This window comes from the organism of the source record quoted next, unplaced genomic scaffold (assembly GCF_019419815.1).
Source record: "Pyrus x bretschneideri cultivar Hongxiangsu unplaced genomic scaffold, Pyrus_bretschneideri_v1 Contig69, whole genome shotgun sequence".
Classification (NCBI taxonomy): domain Eukaryota; kingdom Viridiplantae; phylum Streptophyta; class Magnoliopsida; order Rosales; family Rosaceae; genus Pyrus; species Pyrus x bretschneideri.
This window is the reverse complement of record NW_025999808.1, coordinates 2,029,102-2,053,886: the sequence shown is the minus strand read 5'-3', so window position 1 is coordinate 2,053,886 and position 24,785 is coordinate 2,029,102. Positions and strand designations below refer to the sequence as shown.

The 24,785-nt window shown below is 37.0% G+C and overlaps 2 protein-coding genes, 1 long non-coding RNA gene and 1 pseudogene across 3 annotated transcripts; 1 reads left to right on the top strand and 3 right to left on the bottom strand.

The window, feature by feature from the left end:
- Window positions 1–493: 493 nt before the first annotated feature.
- On the bottom strand, window positions 494–2,812 carry LOC103932341 (RING-H2 finger protein ATL52-like). The gene has a single exon (XM_009341903.3). The coding sequence runs from the start codon at window positions 1,935–1,937 to the stop codon at window positions 771–773; it is 1,167 nt and encodes a 388-aa protein (XP_009340178.2). The 5' UTR covers window positions 1,938–2,812; the 3' UTR covers window positions 494–770.
- Window positions 2,813–8,095: 5,283 nt separating this feature from the next.
- LOC103932358 lies at window positions 8,096–11,034 on the bottom strand (annotated as a pseudogene).
- Window positions 11,035–15,844: 4,810 nt separating this feature from the next.
- On the bottom strand, window positions 15,845–17,397 carry LOC125472264. The gene is made up of 2 exons (XR_007254189.1): window positions 17,033–17,397; window positions 15,845–16,218 (listed from the first exon to the last, which is right to left on the bottom strand). It is a non-coding gene; the product is annotated as an uncharacterized LOC125472264 (long non-coding RNA).
- Window positions 17,398–20,629: 3,232 nt separating this feature from the next.
- Window positions 20,630–23,771, top strand: LOC103932340 (protein TORNADO 2-like). The gene is made up of 2 exons (XM_009341902.3): window positions 20,630–21,640; window positions 23,417–23,771. Exons 1-2 carry the CDS (start codon window positions 21,143–21,145, stop codon window positions 23,726–23,728), a joined length of 810 nt encoding a protein of 269 aa, XP_009340177.1. The 5' UTR covers window positions 20,630–21,142; the 3' UTR covers window positions 23,729–23,771.
- Window positions 23,772–24,785: the final 1,014 nt, after the last annotated feature.

Here is a 24,785-nt window from a genome sequence, read left to right as displayed (position 1 = left end):
AATAATCCCTATGATCCCCACAAAGAGGATTCATAGAGGATCCTATTCTCTTTAAGTTGAGAATGCTGAGACTTGGATTATGGGTAATCGTAAATAATATGAAGTTTAGTGAGAGAAGCAGCAGTAGATGCAACAGCAGATAGTCACATGGATTAAGTTGCAGAGAGGTCTAGGGGTTTGACAGACGAAAAGACACAGTTTGACCATGGCCCAAACAACGAATGAATAAACAAACAAACAAACAAACAAACAGAGAGCAAATAAAGTGAGGACAATATGGCGAGCCAAACTTATTGATAACTTTTAGGCACTACAGTTACTACACATGAAAAAATCTTGCAAAATATATCCCCAAGACCTGAGTGAAGTGTTAACCATTTCCCACCAGGTAAAACTTATAACTAGCGAAACATTGGATTTGTTGAATGTTTCGTATATTTAGAAATTTGGACATGCAGTATCCAAAGTTCACCATGTGTAGTCCAATGGATATTAGAAAACAGTAAAACATACTCCAAAAGAAAATATATATTAATCGGAGAAATATTTGCATACCATTAGCATATACCATATCCGTCTAAAAATAATAACGCTTCATTGTTGGTCTTATAACCTAAAAGGGACATTCTATACACTCGTCGTACGCAACAATTTTTCGATTTAAAATCTCGAAGTCGTACAATGGATTGTAAACAGATAAATATAATACCTAATCCAGAACAAAATCTTTGGTTTTCCACTTTAATCCGAATTCCCACAATAGTAGTTTTCTAGACTGGAGGAATTACTGTATGCCCTGCTCTTGAAGGCTTGATTTGAAAGAATCTTCCGCTTGAAAATGATCTCTTCATTGCAACTGGACTCATAACACAATGCAGGAGTACTCCTTTTGTATGGCTAGATTTTCCAGCTCCTCCAGCAGACCGTTTCGAAGGACGAGCAACATCATCTGAGCCTCCCACATGATCTATATCATTGTCCTCTTCATCGTACTCCTCATTCATGCGAATAATATCTGCGACTAAAACACGGTTCCCACGTGAATCGTCCATGGAAACCGACCTTCTAACTACTTGATGATATTCCTCATGGTCTCCTCCAATCTCAATGATGGTACTCTCTCTCCCTTCTGCATTTCCCAAATCACTAAAAGCCCGTACCGATGATGTCTTCGGAATAACTTGATCTCCATGAATTACGTCCACGTTTTGAGAAGAACCCCTTTCTGAATCTTGTGCCGTTACCGCATTTTCATTTGCTCCTTGGCTTTCAGCAAATGATGACGTATCGTGATCGGTTAATCGAGGACTTTCAGATACTGCATTGGGAGGCAATTGAAAAGCATTTGCAGAAACAGAAACTACGTTAGCGCGACACAAAGGGCAATTGGAGTGAGATTTAAGCCATGTATCAATGCAAGGGAGATGGAAAGCATGATTGCATTTAGGCAACAGCCTCAGGCTCTCATCTTCTTCAAACTCACTCAAACAAACCGAACAATCTGTTCCTTCAACCAATCCATCTCCCTTCTCGTACTTAAAAACTGTTAATGACTTGATCAAAGCCTCATCTAAGCCAGCCGTTGCTACATGCCACGGCTCATGGATCGATGGGTTGTAAGTGTCATCGAGCTCCTCATTCAGGCCATGACTTTCTCTTCTTGCTCTCCTCTGGTCCTCGTTGCCACAGTACTTGGAGATTACAGCGTAGTAGCTCACAAGAAGAAAGGCACCGACCAAAATGCCAACAATTGCAATAACAAGAGGAGAGAAATTTGGAGACGATGATGATGAATCGTCTCGAGGAAACTCAAGGGCAGGTGGGGGTGGTATTGTGATGTAACACCACTGTGGGCAATACAAACTACAAAAGCCTTGAGAACAATCTTTTGTGTTCATATATGGTATCCAAGTTTTAGGGCTGCCTTGAGACCCCATCTCTAATCTGAATTCTAAAACCCACCCACCCAAGCACCCAATACTCACATTCTCAATATCATATTTTTCTTGCTTCGCAAGCAAAACCTGTTTTTCGACTCTTGGGGCAAATAATTCAATACTATATGCCCTAGAGATCAACACAAAGATTAAAAGACAAAGATGTTAACGAAAAAAATTAATTGAGGCTAAAACAGTTGCGCGACAATTAATATAGCTGAGGTGCTAAATTTAGTACTGCAGAGTTGAGGGAATTGGCTATTGAAATGACTAAAAGTTGTTCAGAGTGCCGTAAAAGTTTGGGTGTGGACCTTAGCGTTGGAGATGGTCTAATCAACAACTCAGAAGAAGGACATTAGAACAAAAGACCAAAAAGGGTTCACCTGAAGATTGTTAATTAGATTGGATGGGTTGGGGATTTTTCTTGCTAGCAATGAGCACACACTGAACTTGTAGAGATTCTGAAGAGTTGTCAATGCAGGAACAGCAAGTTTGTGCAATTTAAATTTGTTTGCAGAGACAAGATGGGTTGGGACTTGTGGGAGAAAAAAAGCAGCTTACTTGGAAAGCAAAAGCAGATATATTTGACTACAAGATGAGGTGTGTTGTGTTTTCTGCTTTTCCTTTTTTATTTCTTTTTCTTTGTTCATTCTCTTTTTCTTTTTTCTTTTTTTTTTTTTATTTTTTTATTTTTTTCTATCTTTTTGGGAGGTAGTGTTGTTGACTAACGTGCTGGTGTTGGTTGGGAGTTTGATTTAATGAATGCCTGCCTTTAGTTGTCCGAAAAAAAGACTAATACAGTTGCAAGTGAACATACGTCTCAAGGTGCTCTGCTTTAGATGAGGAACCTCTCTGTATCCTATTTGTGAGGATCCAACATTGTGCGTTTAGCTTTCGTTAGAAATATTTGTGTTGAATTTTAAATAATAAAAAATTAAAATAATTTATGATCATATGATGTACGATGAACGGAGATAATGATGCAGTAACCAAAGCTCTCATGCATGTATTGGAATCTCTCAAGAGTCTCACGCGTATTGGATTCATCAAATATATTTAATTGAGTTTTAGAACAACACAAATAATTAAGTAGTCATATAAGAACATTTTAAATATTTTTGGGTAGAGCAAAAGTCCAATTCAGACTAGAGTTTCATTGTGTTGTATTCCTTATAAATATATGTATTAAACCCTTGAGAAAGGAGACTAGAATGAATTAAAATATTATTTGCCTTGAGCATTTGAAAAGCGTGATTTCTCCTTCTAAAATCAAGCATTTGGTTTGGTCGTGTGAGAGAATCCATGATTAGCGATGTGAGCGAGCTCCGTTGCCCCTGGTTGAGCAAATCCCAGGTCATCTATCCCTCGTCTCCTCGAGAACATTTTGTCCTGCATCAAGTGGCATCAAAGCAGGCTTTCCGCTGCATTAGAAGATCATGGCTGATATTTTTCATCCATTTGAACATCAAATAATGTGAAGAGATTAGCTTGGTTGATTGGAATTCTCCACCAGTTTATGACAAGTATGTTGATGACGACATGGAAGAGATTAAGAGGATGCATCGACATCTCACCAATCAAATTTCTCACATCGAAAATCAACGATGAGGCGTTGTGGCTTCCGAAGGGGAGGGAGGCATTTGTTTGCAATGTGTTAACCTTTTTCATGATAACGCTATGTGGTTTGAATCAACTGAAGAAGGAGATTTTTGTTCAGCATTTTACCATGAAGTGGCACAAGATACGGTTAGTTTGGATTATCTTAGTTCACATTATGGGTGTGAAAATATTGAGGCTTCATCTTTAATTCATTTGAGTATGCCTCCCTTATTTGATCGTTGCTTGAGTAATTGTGAAATTTATGATGGTTTTAACTTGAGTAATAACAAAAGTTTCGGTGGGAGAGAAGAAGGGTTTTCATCTCTCGAATCTTTGAAGGAAGTCGGTGACGTTGCTGAGTGGGAGATATCAAATTCCAAGATATTGTTGATATGAAGGAAGATGCTATTCATGAATACGTTCATTTTATTGGTTTTGATATTTTTAATTGGAAGGCTTCTCAAGTTTTAGTCGATTTAGTCAATCAAATGAAGATTGATATCAGTTGGATTGCAAGATTTTTCATAGAGCATGAATTTAGCACTTCAAGAAAAAGAAAATATTCCAAGTACTTATTCGCGTGGAAAGGTAAAAATCAATTTCAAGATTATAACGGAGTCAACAAATATTTAAACTCGAGGACAAGTTTCTTCAGAAAAGAGGAGAATGATGCAGTAACCAAAACTCTCATGCATGTATTAGAATCTACCAAGAGTCTCATGCGTATTGGATCTATCAAATATATTTAATTGAGTTTTAGAGCAACACAAATAATTAAGTAGTCATATAAGAACATTTTAAATTTTGGGTAGAGCAAAAGTCCAATTCGGACTAAAGTTTCATTGTGTTGTATTCCTTATAAATATATGTATTAAACCCTTGAGAAAGGAGACTGGAATGAATTAAAATATTATTTGCCTTGAGCATTTGAAGAGAGTGATTTCTTCTTCTAAAATCAAGCATTTGGCTTGGTCGTGTGAGAGAATCTACAATTAGCGATGTGAGCAAGCTTCGTTACCCCTGGTTGAGTGAATCCTAGGTCATCTATCCCACATCTCCTCGAGAACGTTTTGTCCTGCATCAGAGAATGTAAGGATCCCTAGGACTAGGATCCTCACACAGAGAATTCGAATGGGATCCAAATCCCTCTACTCTACTCTCTTCCATTAAATTGGTGAAAGAGGCATTCTACCTATAAACTAAAACTAGAGCCACCATGATGGGTGTACCAAACTTTCAAGAGCATTTTTTGCAAGTAATCCACACAACTAAGTTTCTCTATAGAAGTCTACATTCACAAAAGCCTAAATTTGGAGAACAAACTTTCGTGTCACGGTTGCATATCACCACCGTGCCGCTCTCTTTATTCTGCGTAAGCCACGTAAAGATAGAGTGTTGTCTTGTGAGGAGAGGGAGAGGGAGAGCAACACAATGGGGATATGCAGGGAAGTTTTTCTACAAGATTTGTGACAAACATTGATTAGTCTCTACTTTAGACTAAAGAGAACATATGAGTCAATGATGACACAGCCTTTCTATGTTGGATAAATAAAGAAAAGAAAAAGGGAGAATATAATGTTTGAAAGAATATCTCAAAGAGGAATATTTATGTTCTATCTTCATGGTTCTCTTTCTGATCATGCAATGTTGCATAATGATTCAAACCATCTATCTTCTAAGTCATCGTTTGAAAATCAACTCTGTCAAAAAATTAACCAAATCCAATATATTTTGGTCATTTAACAATTATCCAATAAAGAGACGAACCATTTTTATTCAGTTAACACCAGGAGGTGCAACATTGCGGAATAAAAATAGTCAAGAAGGTTGAACAAGAACGTTTGACTGAGAAGCACAATTTCTGATTTGATTAATTTTTTTGCAGAGTTTATCTTTAAAGGGTGGACTAGAAAGTACATGGTTCTCATCATGGTTGAACATTTTGGAATAAAAAGGAGAACCAATAATATAGAACAAGAAGTCCAACTGAGAAGATTGAGAGCATCCCCCTATAGCTCCATTTTCTCTTCAAAATCCACAAAAGTGAAAATGCGGGTCTCAAGAAAAGGGGGCCTCAGATTCCTCTTGAGATGAGCATATATTCGCTTAAAGAGTGTTGTAGGGACCAACATTTGTTCCCAACAAATTAACTGTTGAACAAATCACAGTCCCCTAAAAAAAGAGAAGAAATCATGATTCTAATATTCCTAAAACCCAAAATATTGTTGGTCAAGAAAATTAGTAAAGTGAGTCGAAAACTAAAGGAAATGTGATATTGTATTAAAAAGAAGGGAATAGGATCCTATCAGGATCCTCACTTCATCGTGTCCGTTCATTTGTCATCTGAAGTAAAAAATCATTTTGAATTTTTTTATTTAAAATTGAACACAAACAGTATATAACGAAAACTGACCGTATGATGTACAATGAACGGACATGATGAAGTGATCCCCATATTTTTTACAAAGAGGATCCGAAGAGGATCCTCATCCAAAAAGAAGCTGTCTTGTGTCAGGAGCCTGAAGACCAAAGGAAGACTTGTCTCTCTACCAAACTTCCTCCAACATTGGCAAACTTTTGCTTTCTCTAAACTGAATATTTTCCATGTGAAGGTAGAGTAAAAACCTTAATAAGAGGTTTGACATTAAGTTACGGTACCATGAGACAATTTCGAAGCTATCTTTCGTCACGAAGAACGACTGGATTTTCCCTCTGCTAAACACCTTCCCTTAAACTTTGGACCGCCTCTTTTCCAAAGTCACGCCAACCCTAGATTCATCTTAGCCTATAAACAATTTGTACCTTTTTTTACAGATATAAATCTAAATTTAGAGAACCTAGCAATGAGGACATCCTCAAAAGTGATTCCAGTATCAGAAGAGAAAAAAAAAGTGACTGTGTTGGAGCGAATCAAAGAACCCTCGACCTATCATATAACCCTCTCTAACCACTTGAGCTTTACCCCAAGAGCTTAATCCCCTTCATGTGGTCCAGTTTCCCAAACCAACACAAATCTGTTAAAGTGAATTTGGTTCCAATCAACTAATAGAAAGAAATGCTGCTAGAAAAATAGTGGCACAAAAGAAAAGGAAAGAAAGCATACAGAATGAAATTTGACATGCTTTTGATAGAATTTTGATGATTCTAAAATGTAAAGAAAAACTAAAATGTATAATGCCAAGATTTGAGATGTGTAACAAGATACCGATCTTCAACACAATAACGTTAACAATTACCTTATACTCAGCTCCTTTCTCAGCAAACAAGAAACTACACACTTGGATGTGCATGTTCAAGTGTACACACATGTAATACATGTAAAACACAATAGAGAAACAGTCTTACCTACAAGCTTTTTTGGAGCCTGGGTCTATACAGTCGATGCATTTTACGCTTAGTAAACCAGTGGCTTGCGATGACTCTGAATTCATTGTTCATCGCCGTAGATACAACCCCTGATATCACATCTCCAAGAAAATAGAACAAAGTAATATGTACTTGTACATTTATGAGTTTAATCTATTAGGGATCTTTCTTCTTCTTTATAACCCAAATTCCTTCCTTTTCCAAAGAACCATGGTGAGCCCATAATGTGTAACTTAATAAACCCGAATGTAAACCAAGTACCTGACAGTCTATGATATATCTGCTCCTTCCACCTTTTCCTCCATTACCATATTGTAAGTGATAAACAATTTTATCAGAATGCTTGATCAGTTTTACTCAATACCTGAATCGAAGAAATAACTTATTATGCATTAACGACCCTATGGGAGAAAAAAAGCAAGAAAGAAATTGAGGTAAAGACAAGTACTACATATTGTTATAGACAATGTCTAATGCAAAAGTAAGTCCAGAACTCCTCTTTAGAAGTGCTTACCTTAGAAAAGTCCCATGAATCAATCAATTAGTTTACTGTATTCACTTTGTATTGGATATGAGCTATTTTTAAACAAAAGCAATCTACGTTTCTTCATTTCCAAGTAGATACTGCATAACAATCAAGATCAATTGCAGTAGACCAACTTAACAAGTAACTTAAAGGTTCAAAATGAACCCCTTCAATATATGATCAACTGTGACTTGAAAAGAAAGCATCAACTAATCTATACTAAGCTATGCTCCTGCCTTCATACAGCTACGATTGGATTATGCTGTAGCCCATTTCAGTGCTCATCAACCCTGCAGCCTCCGACTACTTTTTTCATCAATTAAACCCTCAAGAAGGAAACACAACGAACAAAAAACTTTCTATTTGTAAAATCTGAAGGTCTACCTCCTGCCCAAACAAGATAAAAAACACAGCACACGGACACCCATGTGTCCATACCCAAACATTCAAGTATGCAAAGGCATCAAGCATAATTTTTAGGTGATCCACAACACTTAAGTACTAATCAAAACCTTGGCTTAGACTCTAAAGAAGCTGTCCCAAGAAAGGATCGACTTTGTTATACATACAATTAGCATCCGTCCAGAAAAATGTCTGAAGATATATGTTGAAAGAAAAGAGAAATATGTTGGAAACTTATCCCTAAACCCTAAAACGTAATATTAAATTGTATTCTGTCAAGAGGCTTTCATTGAGTAATCACAAAGTTTAAATAATTACTCTCTCTCTATGTGGTAGAAATGCTAAAATGAAAGGAGACAACAATGATAATTGTACAGACAACAGGAGGACACCTTCCATCTCTACATGGCTGGTTGAGGTCAAAATTTCTGCTTTCCCAAGATTCCAATTATAATCTGGAATAAAAATGGATCAATTTGTTTAAAGACTATTTGTGGACTTACGATTCTTCAGGTTGACCCTCAAACCTGTCTTCCTCTTCCTTTTGGCTTCCAGAGTCACCAATATTCTTCCTGCCAAAGAAAGTATTATGTGCCATTTTGAATGTAAGATATCAAATGTAGGAATTTCCCTTAATATTTTTATAGAAAAGTGTTATGTTAATGACACATAATATTCGGGTTAGTAATTTTTTTTCTCTAACATATTTGATGAATACAGTCAAATTATTCATTGCACTTATGTTTTGTTACTTATTATGTTACACTGTATGTAGCCTTTCCAGATATCTTGTATGAAAATGTCTCATTCAGCCAATGTAGACTACTGCCGAAATCTGAATCCATTTACTTAAAGCCTCGCACCCAAATGCAGTGTAATTATTTCTTCTTCATCTAAAATGCTTTTCTAGTTACAGAATGCAAACTAAAACAAGCGACGATATTGAACTACATATTAATATACTGAACATATATACGGCTCCGTGGATAATTAATAAGATTCCAATTTCATTTGTCATGCTTTCAAGTATGTACCTAAGCAGATACTACCAACCCCTCTTTTTGAACCAAGAGTAAAATTCCAGCATACATTAAGTGATACAATGTTCTCTACAATAACAGCATACACCCAGAGTCCTATAGATATGTGTGTGCATCATAAATGAAAATTTCAGAGACAAAATCTCTGAGATGGCTTGATCTTACTTTCCATCCCAAATTAGACACGTAAAGCTTATAGCGTGTCTCTCCAACTTGGGGATTGGGGGGCAGTGGAGAAGGTTTCTTAAATTGCTTTGTAAACTCAATTCTGATAGTCCTACCGAACATCTCCTGTATCAAATAATTCGGAAGCGAAAAAAAAGTTTCCAGATATATGAACCTGGTCATAGAATTTCATCAAGTCAATACAATTATAATCCAGCAAATGTAGAATCTCTCTAGCTAACAATAACATACAACATAAACGATAAACTCTATCTAAATAAGAACAGCTTTCCAATCCGTAACAATTGCAAACAAAAGGGAATTCCCTAGAGAAGCAATGCAGATTCTTCCATGTTTGTGCACACAGGACATGTGGGGAAATTGGTCGTCTTAATCTATGTTGATGACTTAATTATCACTGGTTACAGTGAAGAAGAAATTGCCAATCTCAAACGAGCTCTTAGACAACAGTTTGACATCAAAGATCTAGGAGTACTGAAATATTTTCTAGATATAGAAATGGCTTATTCTCATAAGGGTCTATTTCTAAACCAACGAAAGTATGTACTTGATCTACTCAAGGAAGCCAGGACGAGTGATGTCAAACCAGCCAAGTCACCTCTTGATAACAAAGCATTACTTTGTCCCATTGAACATCCAACACCTCCCCTATGAAATCTTTTAATCTTCTCCAACCAAACATCCCAAAATACAGTCATGAACCCAAAACCCCATAGCACCTTTTCCATCTATCCTCCTACGAAAGCCTCGTGCATGTCACAGAAAAGAGGCGTGCAACAAAAAATAGCTGCTAAATTAAGCAACATAGTGCCACCTCAGTAAATAGAACAGCCTGTAATTATATTCACCAGTAATTATATTTTTTCAATCTTAGTGATCATTTCCATCTCTATAAAACAAAAATATTGCGATGAAAATTTCATACAAGGATACTTTGATACAATTCGAACCATTACCAAACTCATTTATTCAGACCACTTCAATGAATCAAAAGGAGATAAACTTGTATCTATCGCACGCCATTTCAATCTAGTAAATTACCATCACCTTCCCTATCAAACCCAACAGCTCCAACTTTGTAACCATAATTCAATTGATATCGCGGTTACTTACAAAAACAACTGAGTACAAGCTTAACATTCAAATTAATTAAACCCCATTTTAAATTAAGAGTAGACTTACAAACTACCAAGGCAATCATAGAATACCAGGATAACATACATGAGAGTGAAATTTATCAATGGCAGCCAGAGCTTCTTCCCCGGAATCCATTGTCACAAACGCAAAGCCTCTGCTCTTCCCATTTTGTTGCTTTATAATCTGAAAAATCCAACATTTATTAACATTAAATACCCAAACTTTCAATTTTCAATAACAAAATCCACATAATTAAAGAACAAAACAAGGAGAGAATATGATCAATTGAAAAATTAAGCACCTCGACGTCTTGGACAGTCCCACATTCGCCAAAGAGGTTCTTGATATCCACCACAGTAAGAGACCATGGCAAATTCCCCACGTACAGCTTCCTCTTCTGGTTTTGCTGCTGGCTTTTCCCACCGTTTCTTCTTCTTCTTCTTCTTTTTCTTTTACTGCTTTTTCTTCTGTAATCTCCTCCACCGCAGAGCACAGCAGCTCAAAAAGGAGCTTTCTTGTGGGGATGCGTCGGGGACCGGAAAGAGGAAAATTGACTCATTGAGGGAAATGGGAGGGTAGGATTGGAAATATGAAGTTTGAGGGGAGCGGACGGTTTGGGGGATGAGAAGAATTTGGAGGAATAACAAGGAAAAGAAGAGTAGAGGGAGGAGACACAGAGTGCGGCTTCAAATGCCGCCATTGTTTTGAATGTTGTGTGCAGAGAGAGTAGGAAGTGAACAAGGAAAGGTCCGGGGTGGACACTCGACACTCAATTCATATTGCATGGATTAAATACAACATCCCTTCTATCGAGTTTTTACGGTATCCCCTCGTATTTGAGAAAATACACTAACATCCGTTCAGGTTTTAATTCACCCTCATATCATCTTTCAACGAATATTCTGCTAATAAATTGACAACTTTACCTTTATAACTAAATACTTAAACTGACACATCCCGATCTAGGATGTCCATTAGGACTCCGAATCGAGCTGCTGTGTTAGCCACACCTGGAAGGTGACGAAGCTATAAAGTGTATGGATGTGGAAGATGTGAATAAATTTAAACCTAAAAGTGCCTAAATACAAGAGTGCGCGGTGAGCAGGTATAAACTCATTTCACACGTGATGACAGAGCATAAGTACAGTACAGTAAAATAGGGTGAGAATTGTACCATCAATGATAATCGACTACATCAAGATTTGTCAATAATCCTCGTCGGTACGAAAACTCTGCTACTAACACCTGGAGGGGGAAAAAAAGGATGAGTGGGCCTAAAAATAAAGTTTTAATAAAACCCTTTTGAAAGCGTTATAACCCCTCGCCGTAAAACCCGTATAGTTTCCAGAAAATAATACTACTACGTGGGTATAAAAACCAACGCACAAGAGCAGCGAAAACTGAAGTATGCCATATCATAATATCTCGGCAATAATAAATGTAAGCCAGGTGTGAAACCAATATAAAATAGTATGTCAGTTGGAGTCACCAAATGCGACCTGTACGACTGGGCATGTAGCTCATCAATCTAGGCTAGCACACGAGTCGGAGTTACCTAGTGTGACTTGCATGACAGGCTGGGTATAAATATGTACGCTCAAGTGCTACGATCACGTGAAAGCTATGCAATAAATCACGGGTCACCTACGATTCGAAACCACCTATTGTGGTCTATACGACCGGCTGGCACCAAACTTGGATTCAAGGTGAGTGTGCGGTGCGGGAGGTGAACAATCACGTGAAGGCTGGCCCTAGCCTCGGGCGAGAGCACTAATACCGGGGTGCAGTGCAGCCATGATGAGCTCTAAATAAACGTGTGCATACCAATGCAATACAACCCATTCAATCACATAATACTCACTTGAAGCTTGCTTGAGTCTTCACAGCATCACACAATACAATTCACAAGTGTAACAATACAATATTTAAAATGTAACTTATTTACGACATGGTAAGCAAAGCATAGTTCCATATAAAAAAATGTTTCTGGAAACCGTAAAGTTTACACACACACACACACACATACACACACTATAAAAAGGAAAAGAAAAAAACCCACTCACCGATATCTGCGCTATAACTCCCTAGCATGAATATCAAGGCGTCACGAACAATCATCGCCTAGAACAAATATCAATTCACAACTCAGAATTCTTATCGATAGAACACGTAACTTATGTAAAACACATCCCCAAAGACATTCTAGAATGATTTGAAACCCATTGACCAAAAGTCAACCGTCAATCAAAGATCGATGGTAGGGTCCATAACCCTATGTAACTCAATCCGGAAGATCCGCATCTCAAATTTATGATCCGTAACTTCCAAAGATCCACATTATACTTCTAAAACATCATACTAAAGTTTCATTACGATCCAACGGTTGGATCTCCGCCAATTGCAAATTCAAGTAGCGGTCAACGTTTTATTTTATGAACTAACAAATCCAATTCAGGAAGATCCGTATGTCGGATTCCCGATCCATAAGTTCCTATGATCCTCATAAATTACATACTATAACGTATTAAAGTTTGGTGACGATCCAACGGTCGGATCATCGATTACTATAATAATCAAGTGGCGGACCTTAATGGAACTAGGTTCAAACGATAGAAATTCGTCAATCGGACTTCACATACAAAATTGGAGAATCAAATTTAGCCTAGGAAATTCAGGAGATGCCTCAGCCCACACGCCGCCATACGTGGCGGTCGGCTGCCCCGACTCGTCGGAAAAATCCACTATTTCTACAAATTCTCAAATTTCATGGAAATGAAGATCTCAATGAGTAGAGCAAGTTTCATCCCTGCCGCCAAGTCCATTTTGACCTAAAAATGCCTCAAATCGCCATAAACTCGTCAAAAACCTAGAAATTGGTGGTTTTGATTCAACTCCAAACAAGCTCTGACGCCCCAACCAATGCATGGGCTTTATTCCTGAGGTTGAGGATAGTCTATTAGTGGTGGTGGTTGACGGAGTTAGCTTCACAATCATTGGATTTCCGTCGTGACACCCACGTAACCCACGGGTTTTGTTTTTCACAGAATCAAGGCTAAATCTAGTGAAATTTGATTAGAAATGGAAGATAGGAGATCATGGAATGTTTTCCAGGTGATGGAAGACGAAAATCACGTCAGAATATCACAAAATGCATCAGGTCGACGGGGAGGAACCGGGTCACGGGTGATCCGGTGCTCCTCCACGATCTCTTTTCCCCTCCTTTCTTCTCTCCCTCATTGGTCACTCTCTTCTCTCCCTTCTTTCTGATTGGGCATCCCGCCCCTCCTTTCTCTTCTTTATATTTCATCTCCACTACCCATCTTTTCTTCCATTTAATCTAGGCCACACACATGGCTTTCCAGATTTTGCTCCAAAAATCTGGAGCACTCCAGAAAATAATAAATTTACAATTTTGCCCTCGACTTCATTCGTTAATAACTCCTTCGTTATAACTCCAAATTACATTTCGTTTACGTCCACGTGTTCATAGCGACGAGTACTACGAGGATACGCCAAGAAAATGGATCTTACATAACTCGACAAGGCGATCAACAAAAGTCAATGCATTTGCCTCGAAGGGCATTTTTGAAATTTTACATTTTAAAATTATAAAAACCGTAGTTTTTGGAGACAGGTCGTTACATGAAAAATAAAGAAAATCTTTAGAAATTAAAAAAAATTATTAAAAAGTAGCTTAAACATTGAAAAACACATAATAGGATCCTCTCCGGATCCTCTTTGTGGGGATTCGGAGGATCAATCATGTCCGTTCATCGTACATCGTGCGGCCAATTTTCATTAGGTACTATGTATATTCAATTTAAAATTTAAAATGATTTTTAACCTCATGATGTACAATGAACTGACACAATTGATTGATCCTCGGATCCCTACAAAGAGGATCCAGAGAGGATCATTGTCCAAAAAACACCACCATTGCATCTTCATTTCTTTTTCCCTTAGAATACACGTAGACCTAGCATTGACGTCGTATTTCTTGTGTCTGTGTCATTTTCGTGACATACCCGATATCTTAACGGGTCATGTCGTGTAACACCCATTAAAATAAACAGGTAATATGACCCGATCCAAAATTGACCCGTTAATATTATCAGGTAATATGATTTGATCTATTACCTGTGCAAAAAAAAATATTTTAAATTAATAAATAATGAAAATGAAAAACATAATTTGACCAAAATAAAATGGAAAATATAATACTAAATTAGTATATGCATTTCACATTGTCACATAAATATTACTTCAAAACATAAAAAAGACATTTGTCTTTCAAATATTACATACCCTAAAATAAGACCCTAATGAAAAACATTAGTACATTACTACAAAATACTGAATGTTTAAGGATATGCAAAATGAAGGGAGTTGCGTTTCAAACCTTGCACGTTTTTTTAATGTGATTGTTATTTTTAAATTACTTGATATTTTTATTTTTATGTGTTTTATAATTTTTTTAATCTCACTCTTTGCCCATAGAATTCTATAAAAATAAATTAATAAATAAAAGTTAATTTTTTTTAAATTTATATAGAATAATAATAAATAATACATATTTAACATACAATGCATACATATACAACTAGCTATTGTATTTTATAATAAATTTTTTTTAGTAGTTTGAAAAGTTAAAATTTTCAAAACAATTTTTTTTCTTAATGTGTCGAAACAGGTTATCCACGTGTCATCCTCGTGTAAACCTGTTAATGACCCGTTATTAACGGGTTCTTATCGTGTAACCCGATAACGACCCAATTAGTTATCGTGTGACTCGAAACCCGTTATTTTCGTGTCGTTTATATGTCATGTTAACAGGTCATGTAAGAAATTGTCAGGTATAAATACACGGTTGTGAATCCATGAAATCAGCTGAGAGTCTGTACTTTCCTAATCAATGTATTCCAAAACTTGTTCTTTCACATAATCTAAAAACATTTCATCTTTTGAAACAATGAAGTCAGAGAGAGAACCAGATTTGGGATTATAATCTATATTTAAAGCTGGCAGGGCTATTGAACGGTGGTTTTTGGGGTCACAAACTTCACCAAAAAAAGGTGGATAGAAATGCCCCTCAAACAAAAAACTTCAAAAGCAGCCCAAAATAATGCATCAAATGTGGCAGGGTATTTTCGTCATATAAATAACGATGAATAGTGTTTTAATATTTAACTATTACTGTACAGTGATAAACAGTGTTTTTAATATTTAACTTTTTCCTGTATAGTGTTTTTTTTTATTTTTATTTTTTATTTTTATAATTAGTACCTCACAATAGGCTTGCAATAATGTGATTCAATTAGTTATTTATTAAATGTTATTTTCTCTGTTCTTAATGTAAATTTAATAGAATGTAGATCGAAATTGAAAATCGATTTTATTATGTAGATTTAGCTGCTTTGATTGGTTTATAATGAGTTTCTTCTATCATGATCTAATATTATTTATTTAAAACATATAAGTCGCGCGCAGCATGCCGCACTACAAGAAATCAAATAAATATTGGCAGAAATATTTGCCTCTAAAAACACCCAATAGGGGCAAATATGTTGAAAAGTTGCCCCTAATAAGAAGGAGGGGCGGATAGTAGATTCGCCCCTAAAAGAACCATTGCTATTGTTATTAGAGACAAAAAATGTCAAACATCCGCCCCTAATGTTTTTGTTGCCGTGTTGGCAAGTTTTATAAATACACATCATCACAGGCAGAAGCATCCGCCCCTAATACTTTTTAATTATATAAAATAAATAAATCGAGCATATAATTACACCTGCTCCTAATACTTTCAATTATATAAAAAAATTCACAATATAATAAATGCATTATCCACCTAAACGTTAGTTATTGGTTTTGAATCATTCAAAATATTGAAACCCAACATGCTTCATCTTCTTCTTTCCAGATCTCAAAATCTTCTCCTTTCTCTTTTAGTCTCTCAAGCTTTGCAGATTAGATCTCTAAGTTCATCTTCTTATTTTGCAGCAGCACACGAGTCTTTCTCAATTAACAACTGTTCATAAACAAATACAAAAAGAAAAAAATCAAATGTAACAAACAACAAAGCCAAATTACAAAGTTTACTAATTCGTACGAACAAACAAAAAAATCAATCCTGAATTTCACAAATCAATTAAATGTATAAGAAAAATCAATAAACAATGATTAACACAAGGTAATTATGTCACATCCCGGCCCGGGCAAGACCATTTCCCGGGCCCGTTCCACCACCGTAGCACGATATTGTCCGCTTTGGACTTACCATTCCCTCACGGTTTTGTTTTTGGGAACTCACGAGCAACTTCCCAGTGGGTCACCCATCATGGGATTGCTCTAGCCTCATTCTCGCTTAACTTCGGAGTTTCCACGGAACCCGAAGCCAGTGAGCTCCCAAAAGGCCTCGTGCTAGGTAAGGATGTGAATATACATTTAAGGATCACTCCCCTGGGTGATGTGGGATGTCACAATCCACCCCCCTTAGGGGCCCGACGTCCTCGTCGGCACACACGCGACCAGGGTTAGGCTCTGATACCAAATTGTCACATCCCGGCCCGGGCAAGACCATTTCCCGGGCCCGTTCCACCACCGTAGCACGATATTGTCCGCTTTGGGCTTACCATTCCCTCACGGTTTTGTTTTTGGGAACTCACGAGCAACTTCCCAGTGGGTCACCCATCATGGGATTGCTCTAGCCTCATTCTCGCTTAACTTCGGAGTTCCCACGGAACCCAAAGCCAGTGAGCTCCCAAAATGCCTCGTGCTAGGTAAGGATGTGAATATACATTTAAGGATCACTCCCCTGGGTGATGTGAGATGTCACAAATTACCTCTGAAAATTCTTTAGAACCTCCTTCTCCCTATCAATCAAATGATATTTTTATTCCAAACTATTCATGAAATTTTCTTCCACTCTAAATTATTCAAAACCCCCTCAAGTATGCCTACAAAACAAAAAATTCAAGATGGAAAAATCCCTTCGATCAAACCAAATGAAATGAGTTTTATCATCTCTTGAACAAACCTTTCTTCCGGTGCTCTTGGAGTAGCAAGGGAAAAATAGACAACAAAAGATTATGAAGAATGAAAGAAAGAGAGGACGAGTTCTGCACAAGAGAAAGGGAAGGGAAGAAAAATGCACAAGCAAAAGGGATGGGAAGCAAAATGAAGGACACGGGAAAAATGATGAACTGTGCGGCAGTGGAAGAGAGAAAAGAGAAAAATGAGGGTAGTGGGTATGTATTCGAATTATGTAACATTTCACATCGCCTAGGGGAGTGAATCCTTTAAACCTTATATGTATATTCTCATATTTACCTGGCACGAAGTCTTTTGGGAGCTCACTGGCTTCGGATTCCGTAGGAACTCTGAAGTTAAGCGATTCCCTTCCGGGGCGCCACCACATCCTGGGCTCAACTTCACCCCGCCACCACATCCTGGGCTCAACTTCACCATAGCACAATGTTGTCCGCTTTGGGCCCTGACCACACCCTCACGGTTTTGTTTCTGGGAACTCACACGAAAACTTCTCAGTGGGTCACCCATCCTGGGAATGCTCTCGCCCGAACTCGCTTAACTTCAAAGTTCCGATGGAACCCAAAGCTAGTGAGCTCTCAAAGGGCCTCGTGCTAGGTAGAGATGAGAATATATATATATAAAGTTTACAGGATTCACTCCCATGGGCGATGTGGGATGTTACAAATTAGGGTTTAGATAATTAATGGTTTTTTTTTTCCGGGTAAATAGTTATATCCTTCATTTTTATTTTTTGTAAAAATTAATTAGTAATTAAACATATCCGTCTTAATCTTCTCAAAAAAAAAATCCATCTTAAATAGATTTTTTTTTTTTCAAATAAATAGGTACAAATATCCGCCTCTAATGAAAAAAATAAACAAATTTTATAATTATTAGTTGAATTAGAGGCTAATTGAATTCCTATTACTTGTTCCTCAAAGTGATAAAATTAGTAGAGGCGGTTTATTGTTTGTTCCTATTACTTTAATAGAGACAATTGCATGTCTGTGCCCTCAATGAATACTATTAGAGACAAAATTTTATTTTTGCATCTAATATTATGCTTCTAATACTCACTTTTCCTGTAGTACCATGATTCAAAAAATATCTTCTGTGCATATATGAGCACATGCATGAAGGCTAGTCTCTATGAATTTCAACGTCAATATTGCTCCATAAAGGTGATTCATGTTTTTGCAGGATGACGGGGCACACTTGTTTGAATTTTAAGAGACATAAGTGAAACTTGAGAAGAGGAAAAGGCCCTATGGGTCTACTTTGTTAACCTTGGGATTTAAGCAGTATAAGAGCTAGTTTGGTATAACTATGCTTAAAAAAAAAAAAAAAAAAAACTTCTAATGTGCTGTGAAAGTAAGCAGTTGTAAAATAAAGTAGATAGTGTTTGTTAAGCTTTTTTTGTAAAAGCGCTTTAAAAAAAAAAAAAAAAGAATTTAAGTGTTTAGTAAACTTTTATATAAAATTGCTTTGTAATAGGTGTAATATAATATTTTTTTTATTTGAAATCTTTCTAGAACTCTCTACCATTTTCTCAGTCCTTTTCGTCTTTCTTCATCTTTTCTCCGTATTCTCCATCTTTTTAATCTCCATCTTCTCCATCTTCATTTACCCAGAAAAAGTGGCATATTTCAAAATGGCATCTTTCTCGGTGATATCGACATAATCCCACCTCTACCTCCCAAAGAAGTTAGCCTTTCCAATACCTGTGAAAGCATTTACCCAGAATATTAATTCTTCACTCCTCCATCCGCGGTGCAGAAATGGCGATTCCTGACAAGTCAAAGATGGACAACAAAGGTGCAAAGATTTGGGTGTGGTTGCATTGGGAGAGAGAGGGGGGGGGGGGGGGGGGGGAAGGGGCTTGGGTGTGATGGGGAGGTCATGGTGGCACTACAACCCCAATTCCTCCATCATTAGGTGTCTCTTCCAAGAAACACTCCATCCCAACCCCCAATAAAACTCTCTCTCTCTCTTTCTCCTCTCTGTAACACTGAAACAAATTCAATTTATTACCCAATCCAAATTATTTATTTCCGCAGCTATTTCTCACCATATTTGTTAAAATTTAGCTAAATTGAGTTGTGGGTATTTGAAATATTTTAAATTTTAGCTTGAATTTATCAAATTGGATTCTGGGTACCTCAGCTTTTCAGCCATGCTAGGGTTAGGAGGAGATTGGGTCAAGAGGGTAAGTTGGAGTTCGAAAATGGGTTGGAATCGAATAGTGTAGGAGTTTTGATGTGGCAGGAGGTGGATGCTTGAGCTGGGAATGAAGTTTCAGGTTTGGTTCTGCAAGGGTTTTGCAAGAGGGCGTGCGAGAGTCTGAGAGTGAGAGGAAGGCAGGAGAAAGGAGGGAATGTTGGGAAATTGAAAAATTTATTAATGAATTTACTGTTCAGCCGTGTTTTTCAAAATATGCTGCTTTTTTTAAGCTGTTTTTTGCAACATCATGTTTTTGATTTTTTTTTTATTCGTAAGTTTGAAATAAAGTTGGTTTGGAGTGTTTACCAAACACCAAAAATTTTCTCAACATTTTTTTATACCTATTTTTTTTAAAAGCACCTCAGTATCAAATCTATTGTTCTAAAAATTCCTGCCTAGCGCTAAATAAGCTGGTTTTTGCAGCTTCAGGTTTTTGGTTTTTTTTTATTTTATTTTTTATCCAAAACTTTGAAATAAAGATGGTTTGGAGTGTTTACCAAACATCAAAAACTTTCCCAACTTTTTTTTTTAAAGCACCTCAGTACCAAACCCACTGTTCTAAAAATCCCCGCCTAGTGCTGCCTTAGCGCTAAGCAGCTGACTACCATCCCGATTAATGTTTGGGTATTTGAAAATTAAGAAAGGGCGTCTAGACCTGCTGAGACGCCTGCCTAGACCACCTAGTCCATCCAGACTCGCTTAGACACCCGCTTAGGTTGCGACTCATTTAGATAGAAAATAAATAACTTTCCTTTTGCATTTTATTGTTACCAATAATGAGCTTTTGATTAAGATGCATAATGGGTTCGATTAAGATGCACAATGGGTTCATTAGAATCATACAAGGAATCTACCAAGTCATAGACAGAATGTTTAATACAAAGTTGTCCATATTTTATGGTAAAACAAAGATTGTAATCCATCATATTTAAAGGAAACTAAAAATATTAATATATAGTTCTATACTGGCCCAACTTCAAGGACTTAAACCCATATTTGAGTTAGGGTCTTGTGTAAGGAGGTGACTCATATGAAACAGATTCACTACTACTGTAGCTTCTCATTCTAATAAGATTATGACATGAGGAAAATTTTCAACACATAACAATGTATAGGTAGACCATGATGCCCGTTTCAGTAAACTCGTTTTTCATAAAAGTTGATGTCCCTGTGCAGTGCAAAATTTCTTGGGCAAAGCCATTTTCACATGGATGCAACTGCCACAAGCATTATTGTCCTCAGATAATTGCTTTCTTCCAAATCTTTCCATGATTTATGCATTAGTTGCTTGCAACTCATATCTTTTGTCTCTTTCTTTTATCCCTTCATTATGTTCAAGGTATTCCTTTTCAAAAAAGTGATACTCAAAGTACGTGATTACACCTAAGGATCAAAACGCGCTTTAAATAACCATTACCTATTACTTTACTAGCCTTACATGGATCCAAGGTAAGGAACAAAAAAGTGTTGGTTTTGATGCCAATAGGGTTTAAAGGTTAGACCTGCACTCGAGGTTGTATGCTCGATTTTCCTCTTCCATGCATACTATCCTTTGTATGGTAAAAGAATTTGGCCCTTTTGGCTTTTGCTACTCCTAGCTTTCGTTACCCTACCCCTTGATAAATAGTTTGAGATATATCTCTCATGTCTTGCTAAATCTAGTTTTCAAACGGAAGAGGAACGTAATCGATCTAGAGACCAAAATGGCACTTAGCAACAATGTCATCGGAGCCATCAACTTCGTTGCGATGCTGCTCTCAATTCCAATCATTGGTGCAGGAATTTGGCTCGCAACAGAGCCAGACAATTCTTGTGTAAAACTTATACAATGGCCTGTCATAATTTTAGGCATCTTGTTCCTGGTTGTGGCCATTGCAGGCTTTGTGGGAGCGTTTTGGAGGATCCCATGGCTCCTTATCTCTTACCTCATTGCCATGCTGGTTCTTATAATCTTGCTTGCTGCTCTGGTGGTTTGCATCTACATGGTCACCATTAGAGGCTCTGGCCACCTGGAGCCGAGCCGGTCTTACTTGGAATATCGTCTTGATGATTACTCCGGTTGGCTTCGCCGTAGAGTTCGAAACCCTTTTAAGTGGGCACGCATAAGAACTTGTCTTAGCTCAACAAATATGTGTGATGAGTTGAATCAGAGATATCGCATGGCTCAAGATTTTTTTAACGCGCACATTACCCCCTTACAGGTAAATATTGTTCTATCATTTCTTCCAACATCAATTTATTTTTATTTTTTCACTTGTTTTTCTTCATAGGGATCGGATGTGAATTCCCGCTTTTTTTTTTTCTTTTTTTTTTTGAATGAAGCACGTTGTTACGTGTTTTTAATCCATAAAAAGGTGGAGAGTACATTCTTGCTATTTGTGTTTTTTTTTTTTTTTGTTGGGGTTATAGAATTAATTAATTTATTTATTTATGCAAGGTCAAATTTAAAAATTTGGTAGATTAATTTTTTTTGTAGTTGGGCATAAAGATAAGAAAGTTGAATTCAAATAAAATTTCTTTTTCTGTAATTTATTGTACCATTTTTTGTGGCAAGAAAAAATTTAATTGCACCAATTCCTTTTCTTTTTTCAAATCCATTGTACCATTTTTTGTGGCAAGAAAAAATTTAATTGCACCAATTCCTTTTCTTTTTTCAAATCCAATGTCACATCCCGGCCCGGGGGGACCACTTCCCGGGTCCGCTCCACCACCGTAGCACGATATTGTCCGCTTTGGGCTTACCATTCCCTCACGGTTTTGTTTTTGGGAACTCACGAGCAACTTCCCAGTGGGTCACCCATCATGGGATTGCTCTAGCCCCTTTCTCGCTTAACTTCGAAGTTCCTACGGAACCCGAAGCCAGTGAGCTCCCAAAAGGCCTCGTGCTAGGTAGGGATGAGAATATACATTTAAGGATCACTCCCCTGGGCGATGTGGGATGTTACAATCCACCCCCTTAGGGGCCCGACGTCCTCGTCGGCACACCACGACCAGGGTTAGGCTCTGATACCAAATTGTCACATCCCGGCCCGGGGGGACCACTTCCTGGGCCCGCTCCACCACCGTAGCAGGATTTTGTCCGCTTTGGGCTTACCATTCCCTCACGGTTTTGTTTTTGGGAACTCACGAGCAACTTCCCAGTGGGTCACCCATCATGGGATTGCTCTAGCCCCTTTCTCGCTTAACTTCGAAGTTCCTACGGAACCCGAAGCCAGTGAGATCCCAAAAGGCCTCGTGCTAGGTAGGGATGAGAATATACATTTAAGGATCACTCCCCTGGACGATGTGGGATGTTACATCCAATTTGTTGGAAATCCCACATGGAAGGTTTGATAAAACAAATTATGATTTATATACAAATAATTTCATTATTAATTATGACGTAGGCTTTTTAAGTTAAACCTTACACCTCTTAGGCTACAAGTAATTAAGCTAAAAATAATATCGGCTTTAAATCATTTAAACCGTGTCTCTGAAACTTTTACACTATGCACAATATTGGATTCTCAAAATCTACCAATTGCCTGTCTTGTTCCTTTCTTTTCTATATTTTTTTTCTTCTTCAAATCCCACTATAATTTTCAGCTCTTCAAATTAATAAATAATGATTATTTTTCATTTATGTTTGATTCTTGTAAGTGGAAGATTTTATATTTGATTTTCGTTAAAAACGAATTTGAACCACATTATTGCAAGCATATTGTGATGCTTGACTCACTTTTCCACCCCTTGATGTCGACCATATCCTTTGTTTAAAAAAGAAAAAAATTAAGAGTGTTTGATAACCATTTTGTTCAAAAACATCTTCAATTAGGTTTCTCAATAATAAATAACAAACTAACTTATCAGCAAAACCCACTTTACTCTTTCATTTTAGAGATTCTTCTTTTTTTCACAAGTCCTCACAGATCTCTTTATGCTTTATTCCTTGTGGTGAAGCTTCTTCCTTTTTCTAATTTAATTTTTTATCTTTACAGTCAGGATGCTGTAAGCCACCCACACAATGTGGGTACACGTTCGTGAATCCAACGTACTGGATAAGTCCCATAAACAACGCAGCCGACATGGATTGCCTGCAATGGAGCAACGACCAGACCCAACTTTGCTTCAACTGCGATTCCTGCAAAGCTGGATTACTTGCTAATCTCAAGAAAGAATGGAGAAGAACCAACATTATATTGCTCATCACTCTTATTTCTCTCGTTGCCGTTTATTTGATAGGCTGCTGTGCCTTTAGGAATGCCAAAACCGAAGACCTTTTCCGCAAATACAAGCAAGGCTATACCTAATTATCATATAATCTATATTAATGAATAATCGTCCTTTTCTTTCTCTAGCTTGTTTAATTAATTTGATTTATCTCGTGACATGAACATTCTTATCATATTTGTTAGTTTTAGTTTTATGATTTTCCAAGCTTCGATTGTCGTGTAAAGTTGACAATACGTGCATGATTTGCGGGAGGGAACCGAAAGCTGGTCATTACTTTTGAATTACAAACCCCATTGATGCTTTTTATGCATAAATCAACTATGCATGTAAGACTTTTTGCAACTATAGGACACAACCTGCTGCAATGACATTTACGTATGATAAAAGACTACATTATTGTACTATACTTCGTAGTACATCTTCAATAGAGCCTTGTTTGTATTAGTGGGTTCTACATCTAAGAAAGCTTAGTACAAAGATTGTACAATTGTGGTTTTTTATTTTATTTTATTTTTTTTTATCACAAATAGCGTAAACTCATTAGTTTGGTAATATTTCAAACTCATCAACATCATCCTTTATTTGTTGCTTTACTCACTAATATTGTCTCTGACGTCCAACTCTGTCAGAGACAACATTGATGAGTAGAGCAATAGATAAGGAATGAAAATGATCAGTTTAAAATATTGAGAACCAAACTAATGAGTTCACAAAACATAAAAGACAATTTGTGATATAAAAACCCTAATAATGTGATATAACTATTAGAGGGCATGAACACACGTCGGCTGGTTGGTTTTTTTGGCACTCCACAATTTTTTTAACACACGTCACTTACTGAAATCACCTCACATTTTTTTTTTTTTTAAATAAAAAATTATCTTAGAACACCCACGTAACTTACCCAAACTACTCTCACACCGACACCTACTTTTTAAAACTTTTGTAATTTCCAATTGAAATTGTATAAAGCTTCAACAATATTTTCCGAAAACTGCTTACATTTTTCGTCAAGGATCTCTGCATTGCACAAGAATATCATTAAAGACTCTGTAAAACTTAGTCATTTCATATAAAGGCATTATGTCATTCGATATTGAAATTTAAATAGAACGTGTTAAAAAAATTCTGCTT

Excerpts from the sequence above, each read along its gene's own strand:
- LOC103932340 (XM_009341902.3), top strand. The coding sequence starts at position 21,143 with ATGGCACTTAGCAACAATGTCATCGGAGCCATCAACTTCGTTGCGATG. Across the intron at positions 21,641-23,416 it reads CGCACATTACCCCCTTACAG|TCAGGATGCTGTAAGCCACC; the intron begins GTAAATATTGTT and ends TTATCTTTACAG.
- LOC103932341 (XM_009341903.3), bottom strand. The coding sequence starts at position 1,937 with ATGGGGTCTCAAGGCAGCCCTAAAACTTGGATACCATATATGAACACA.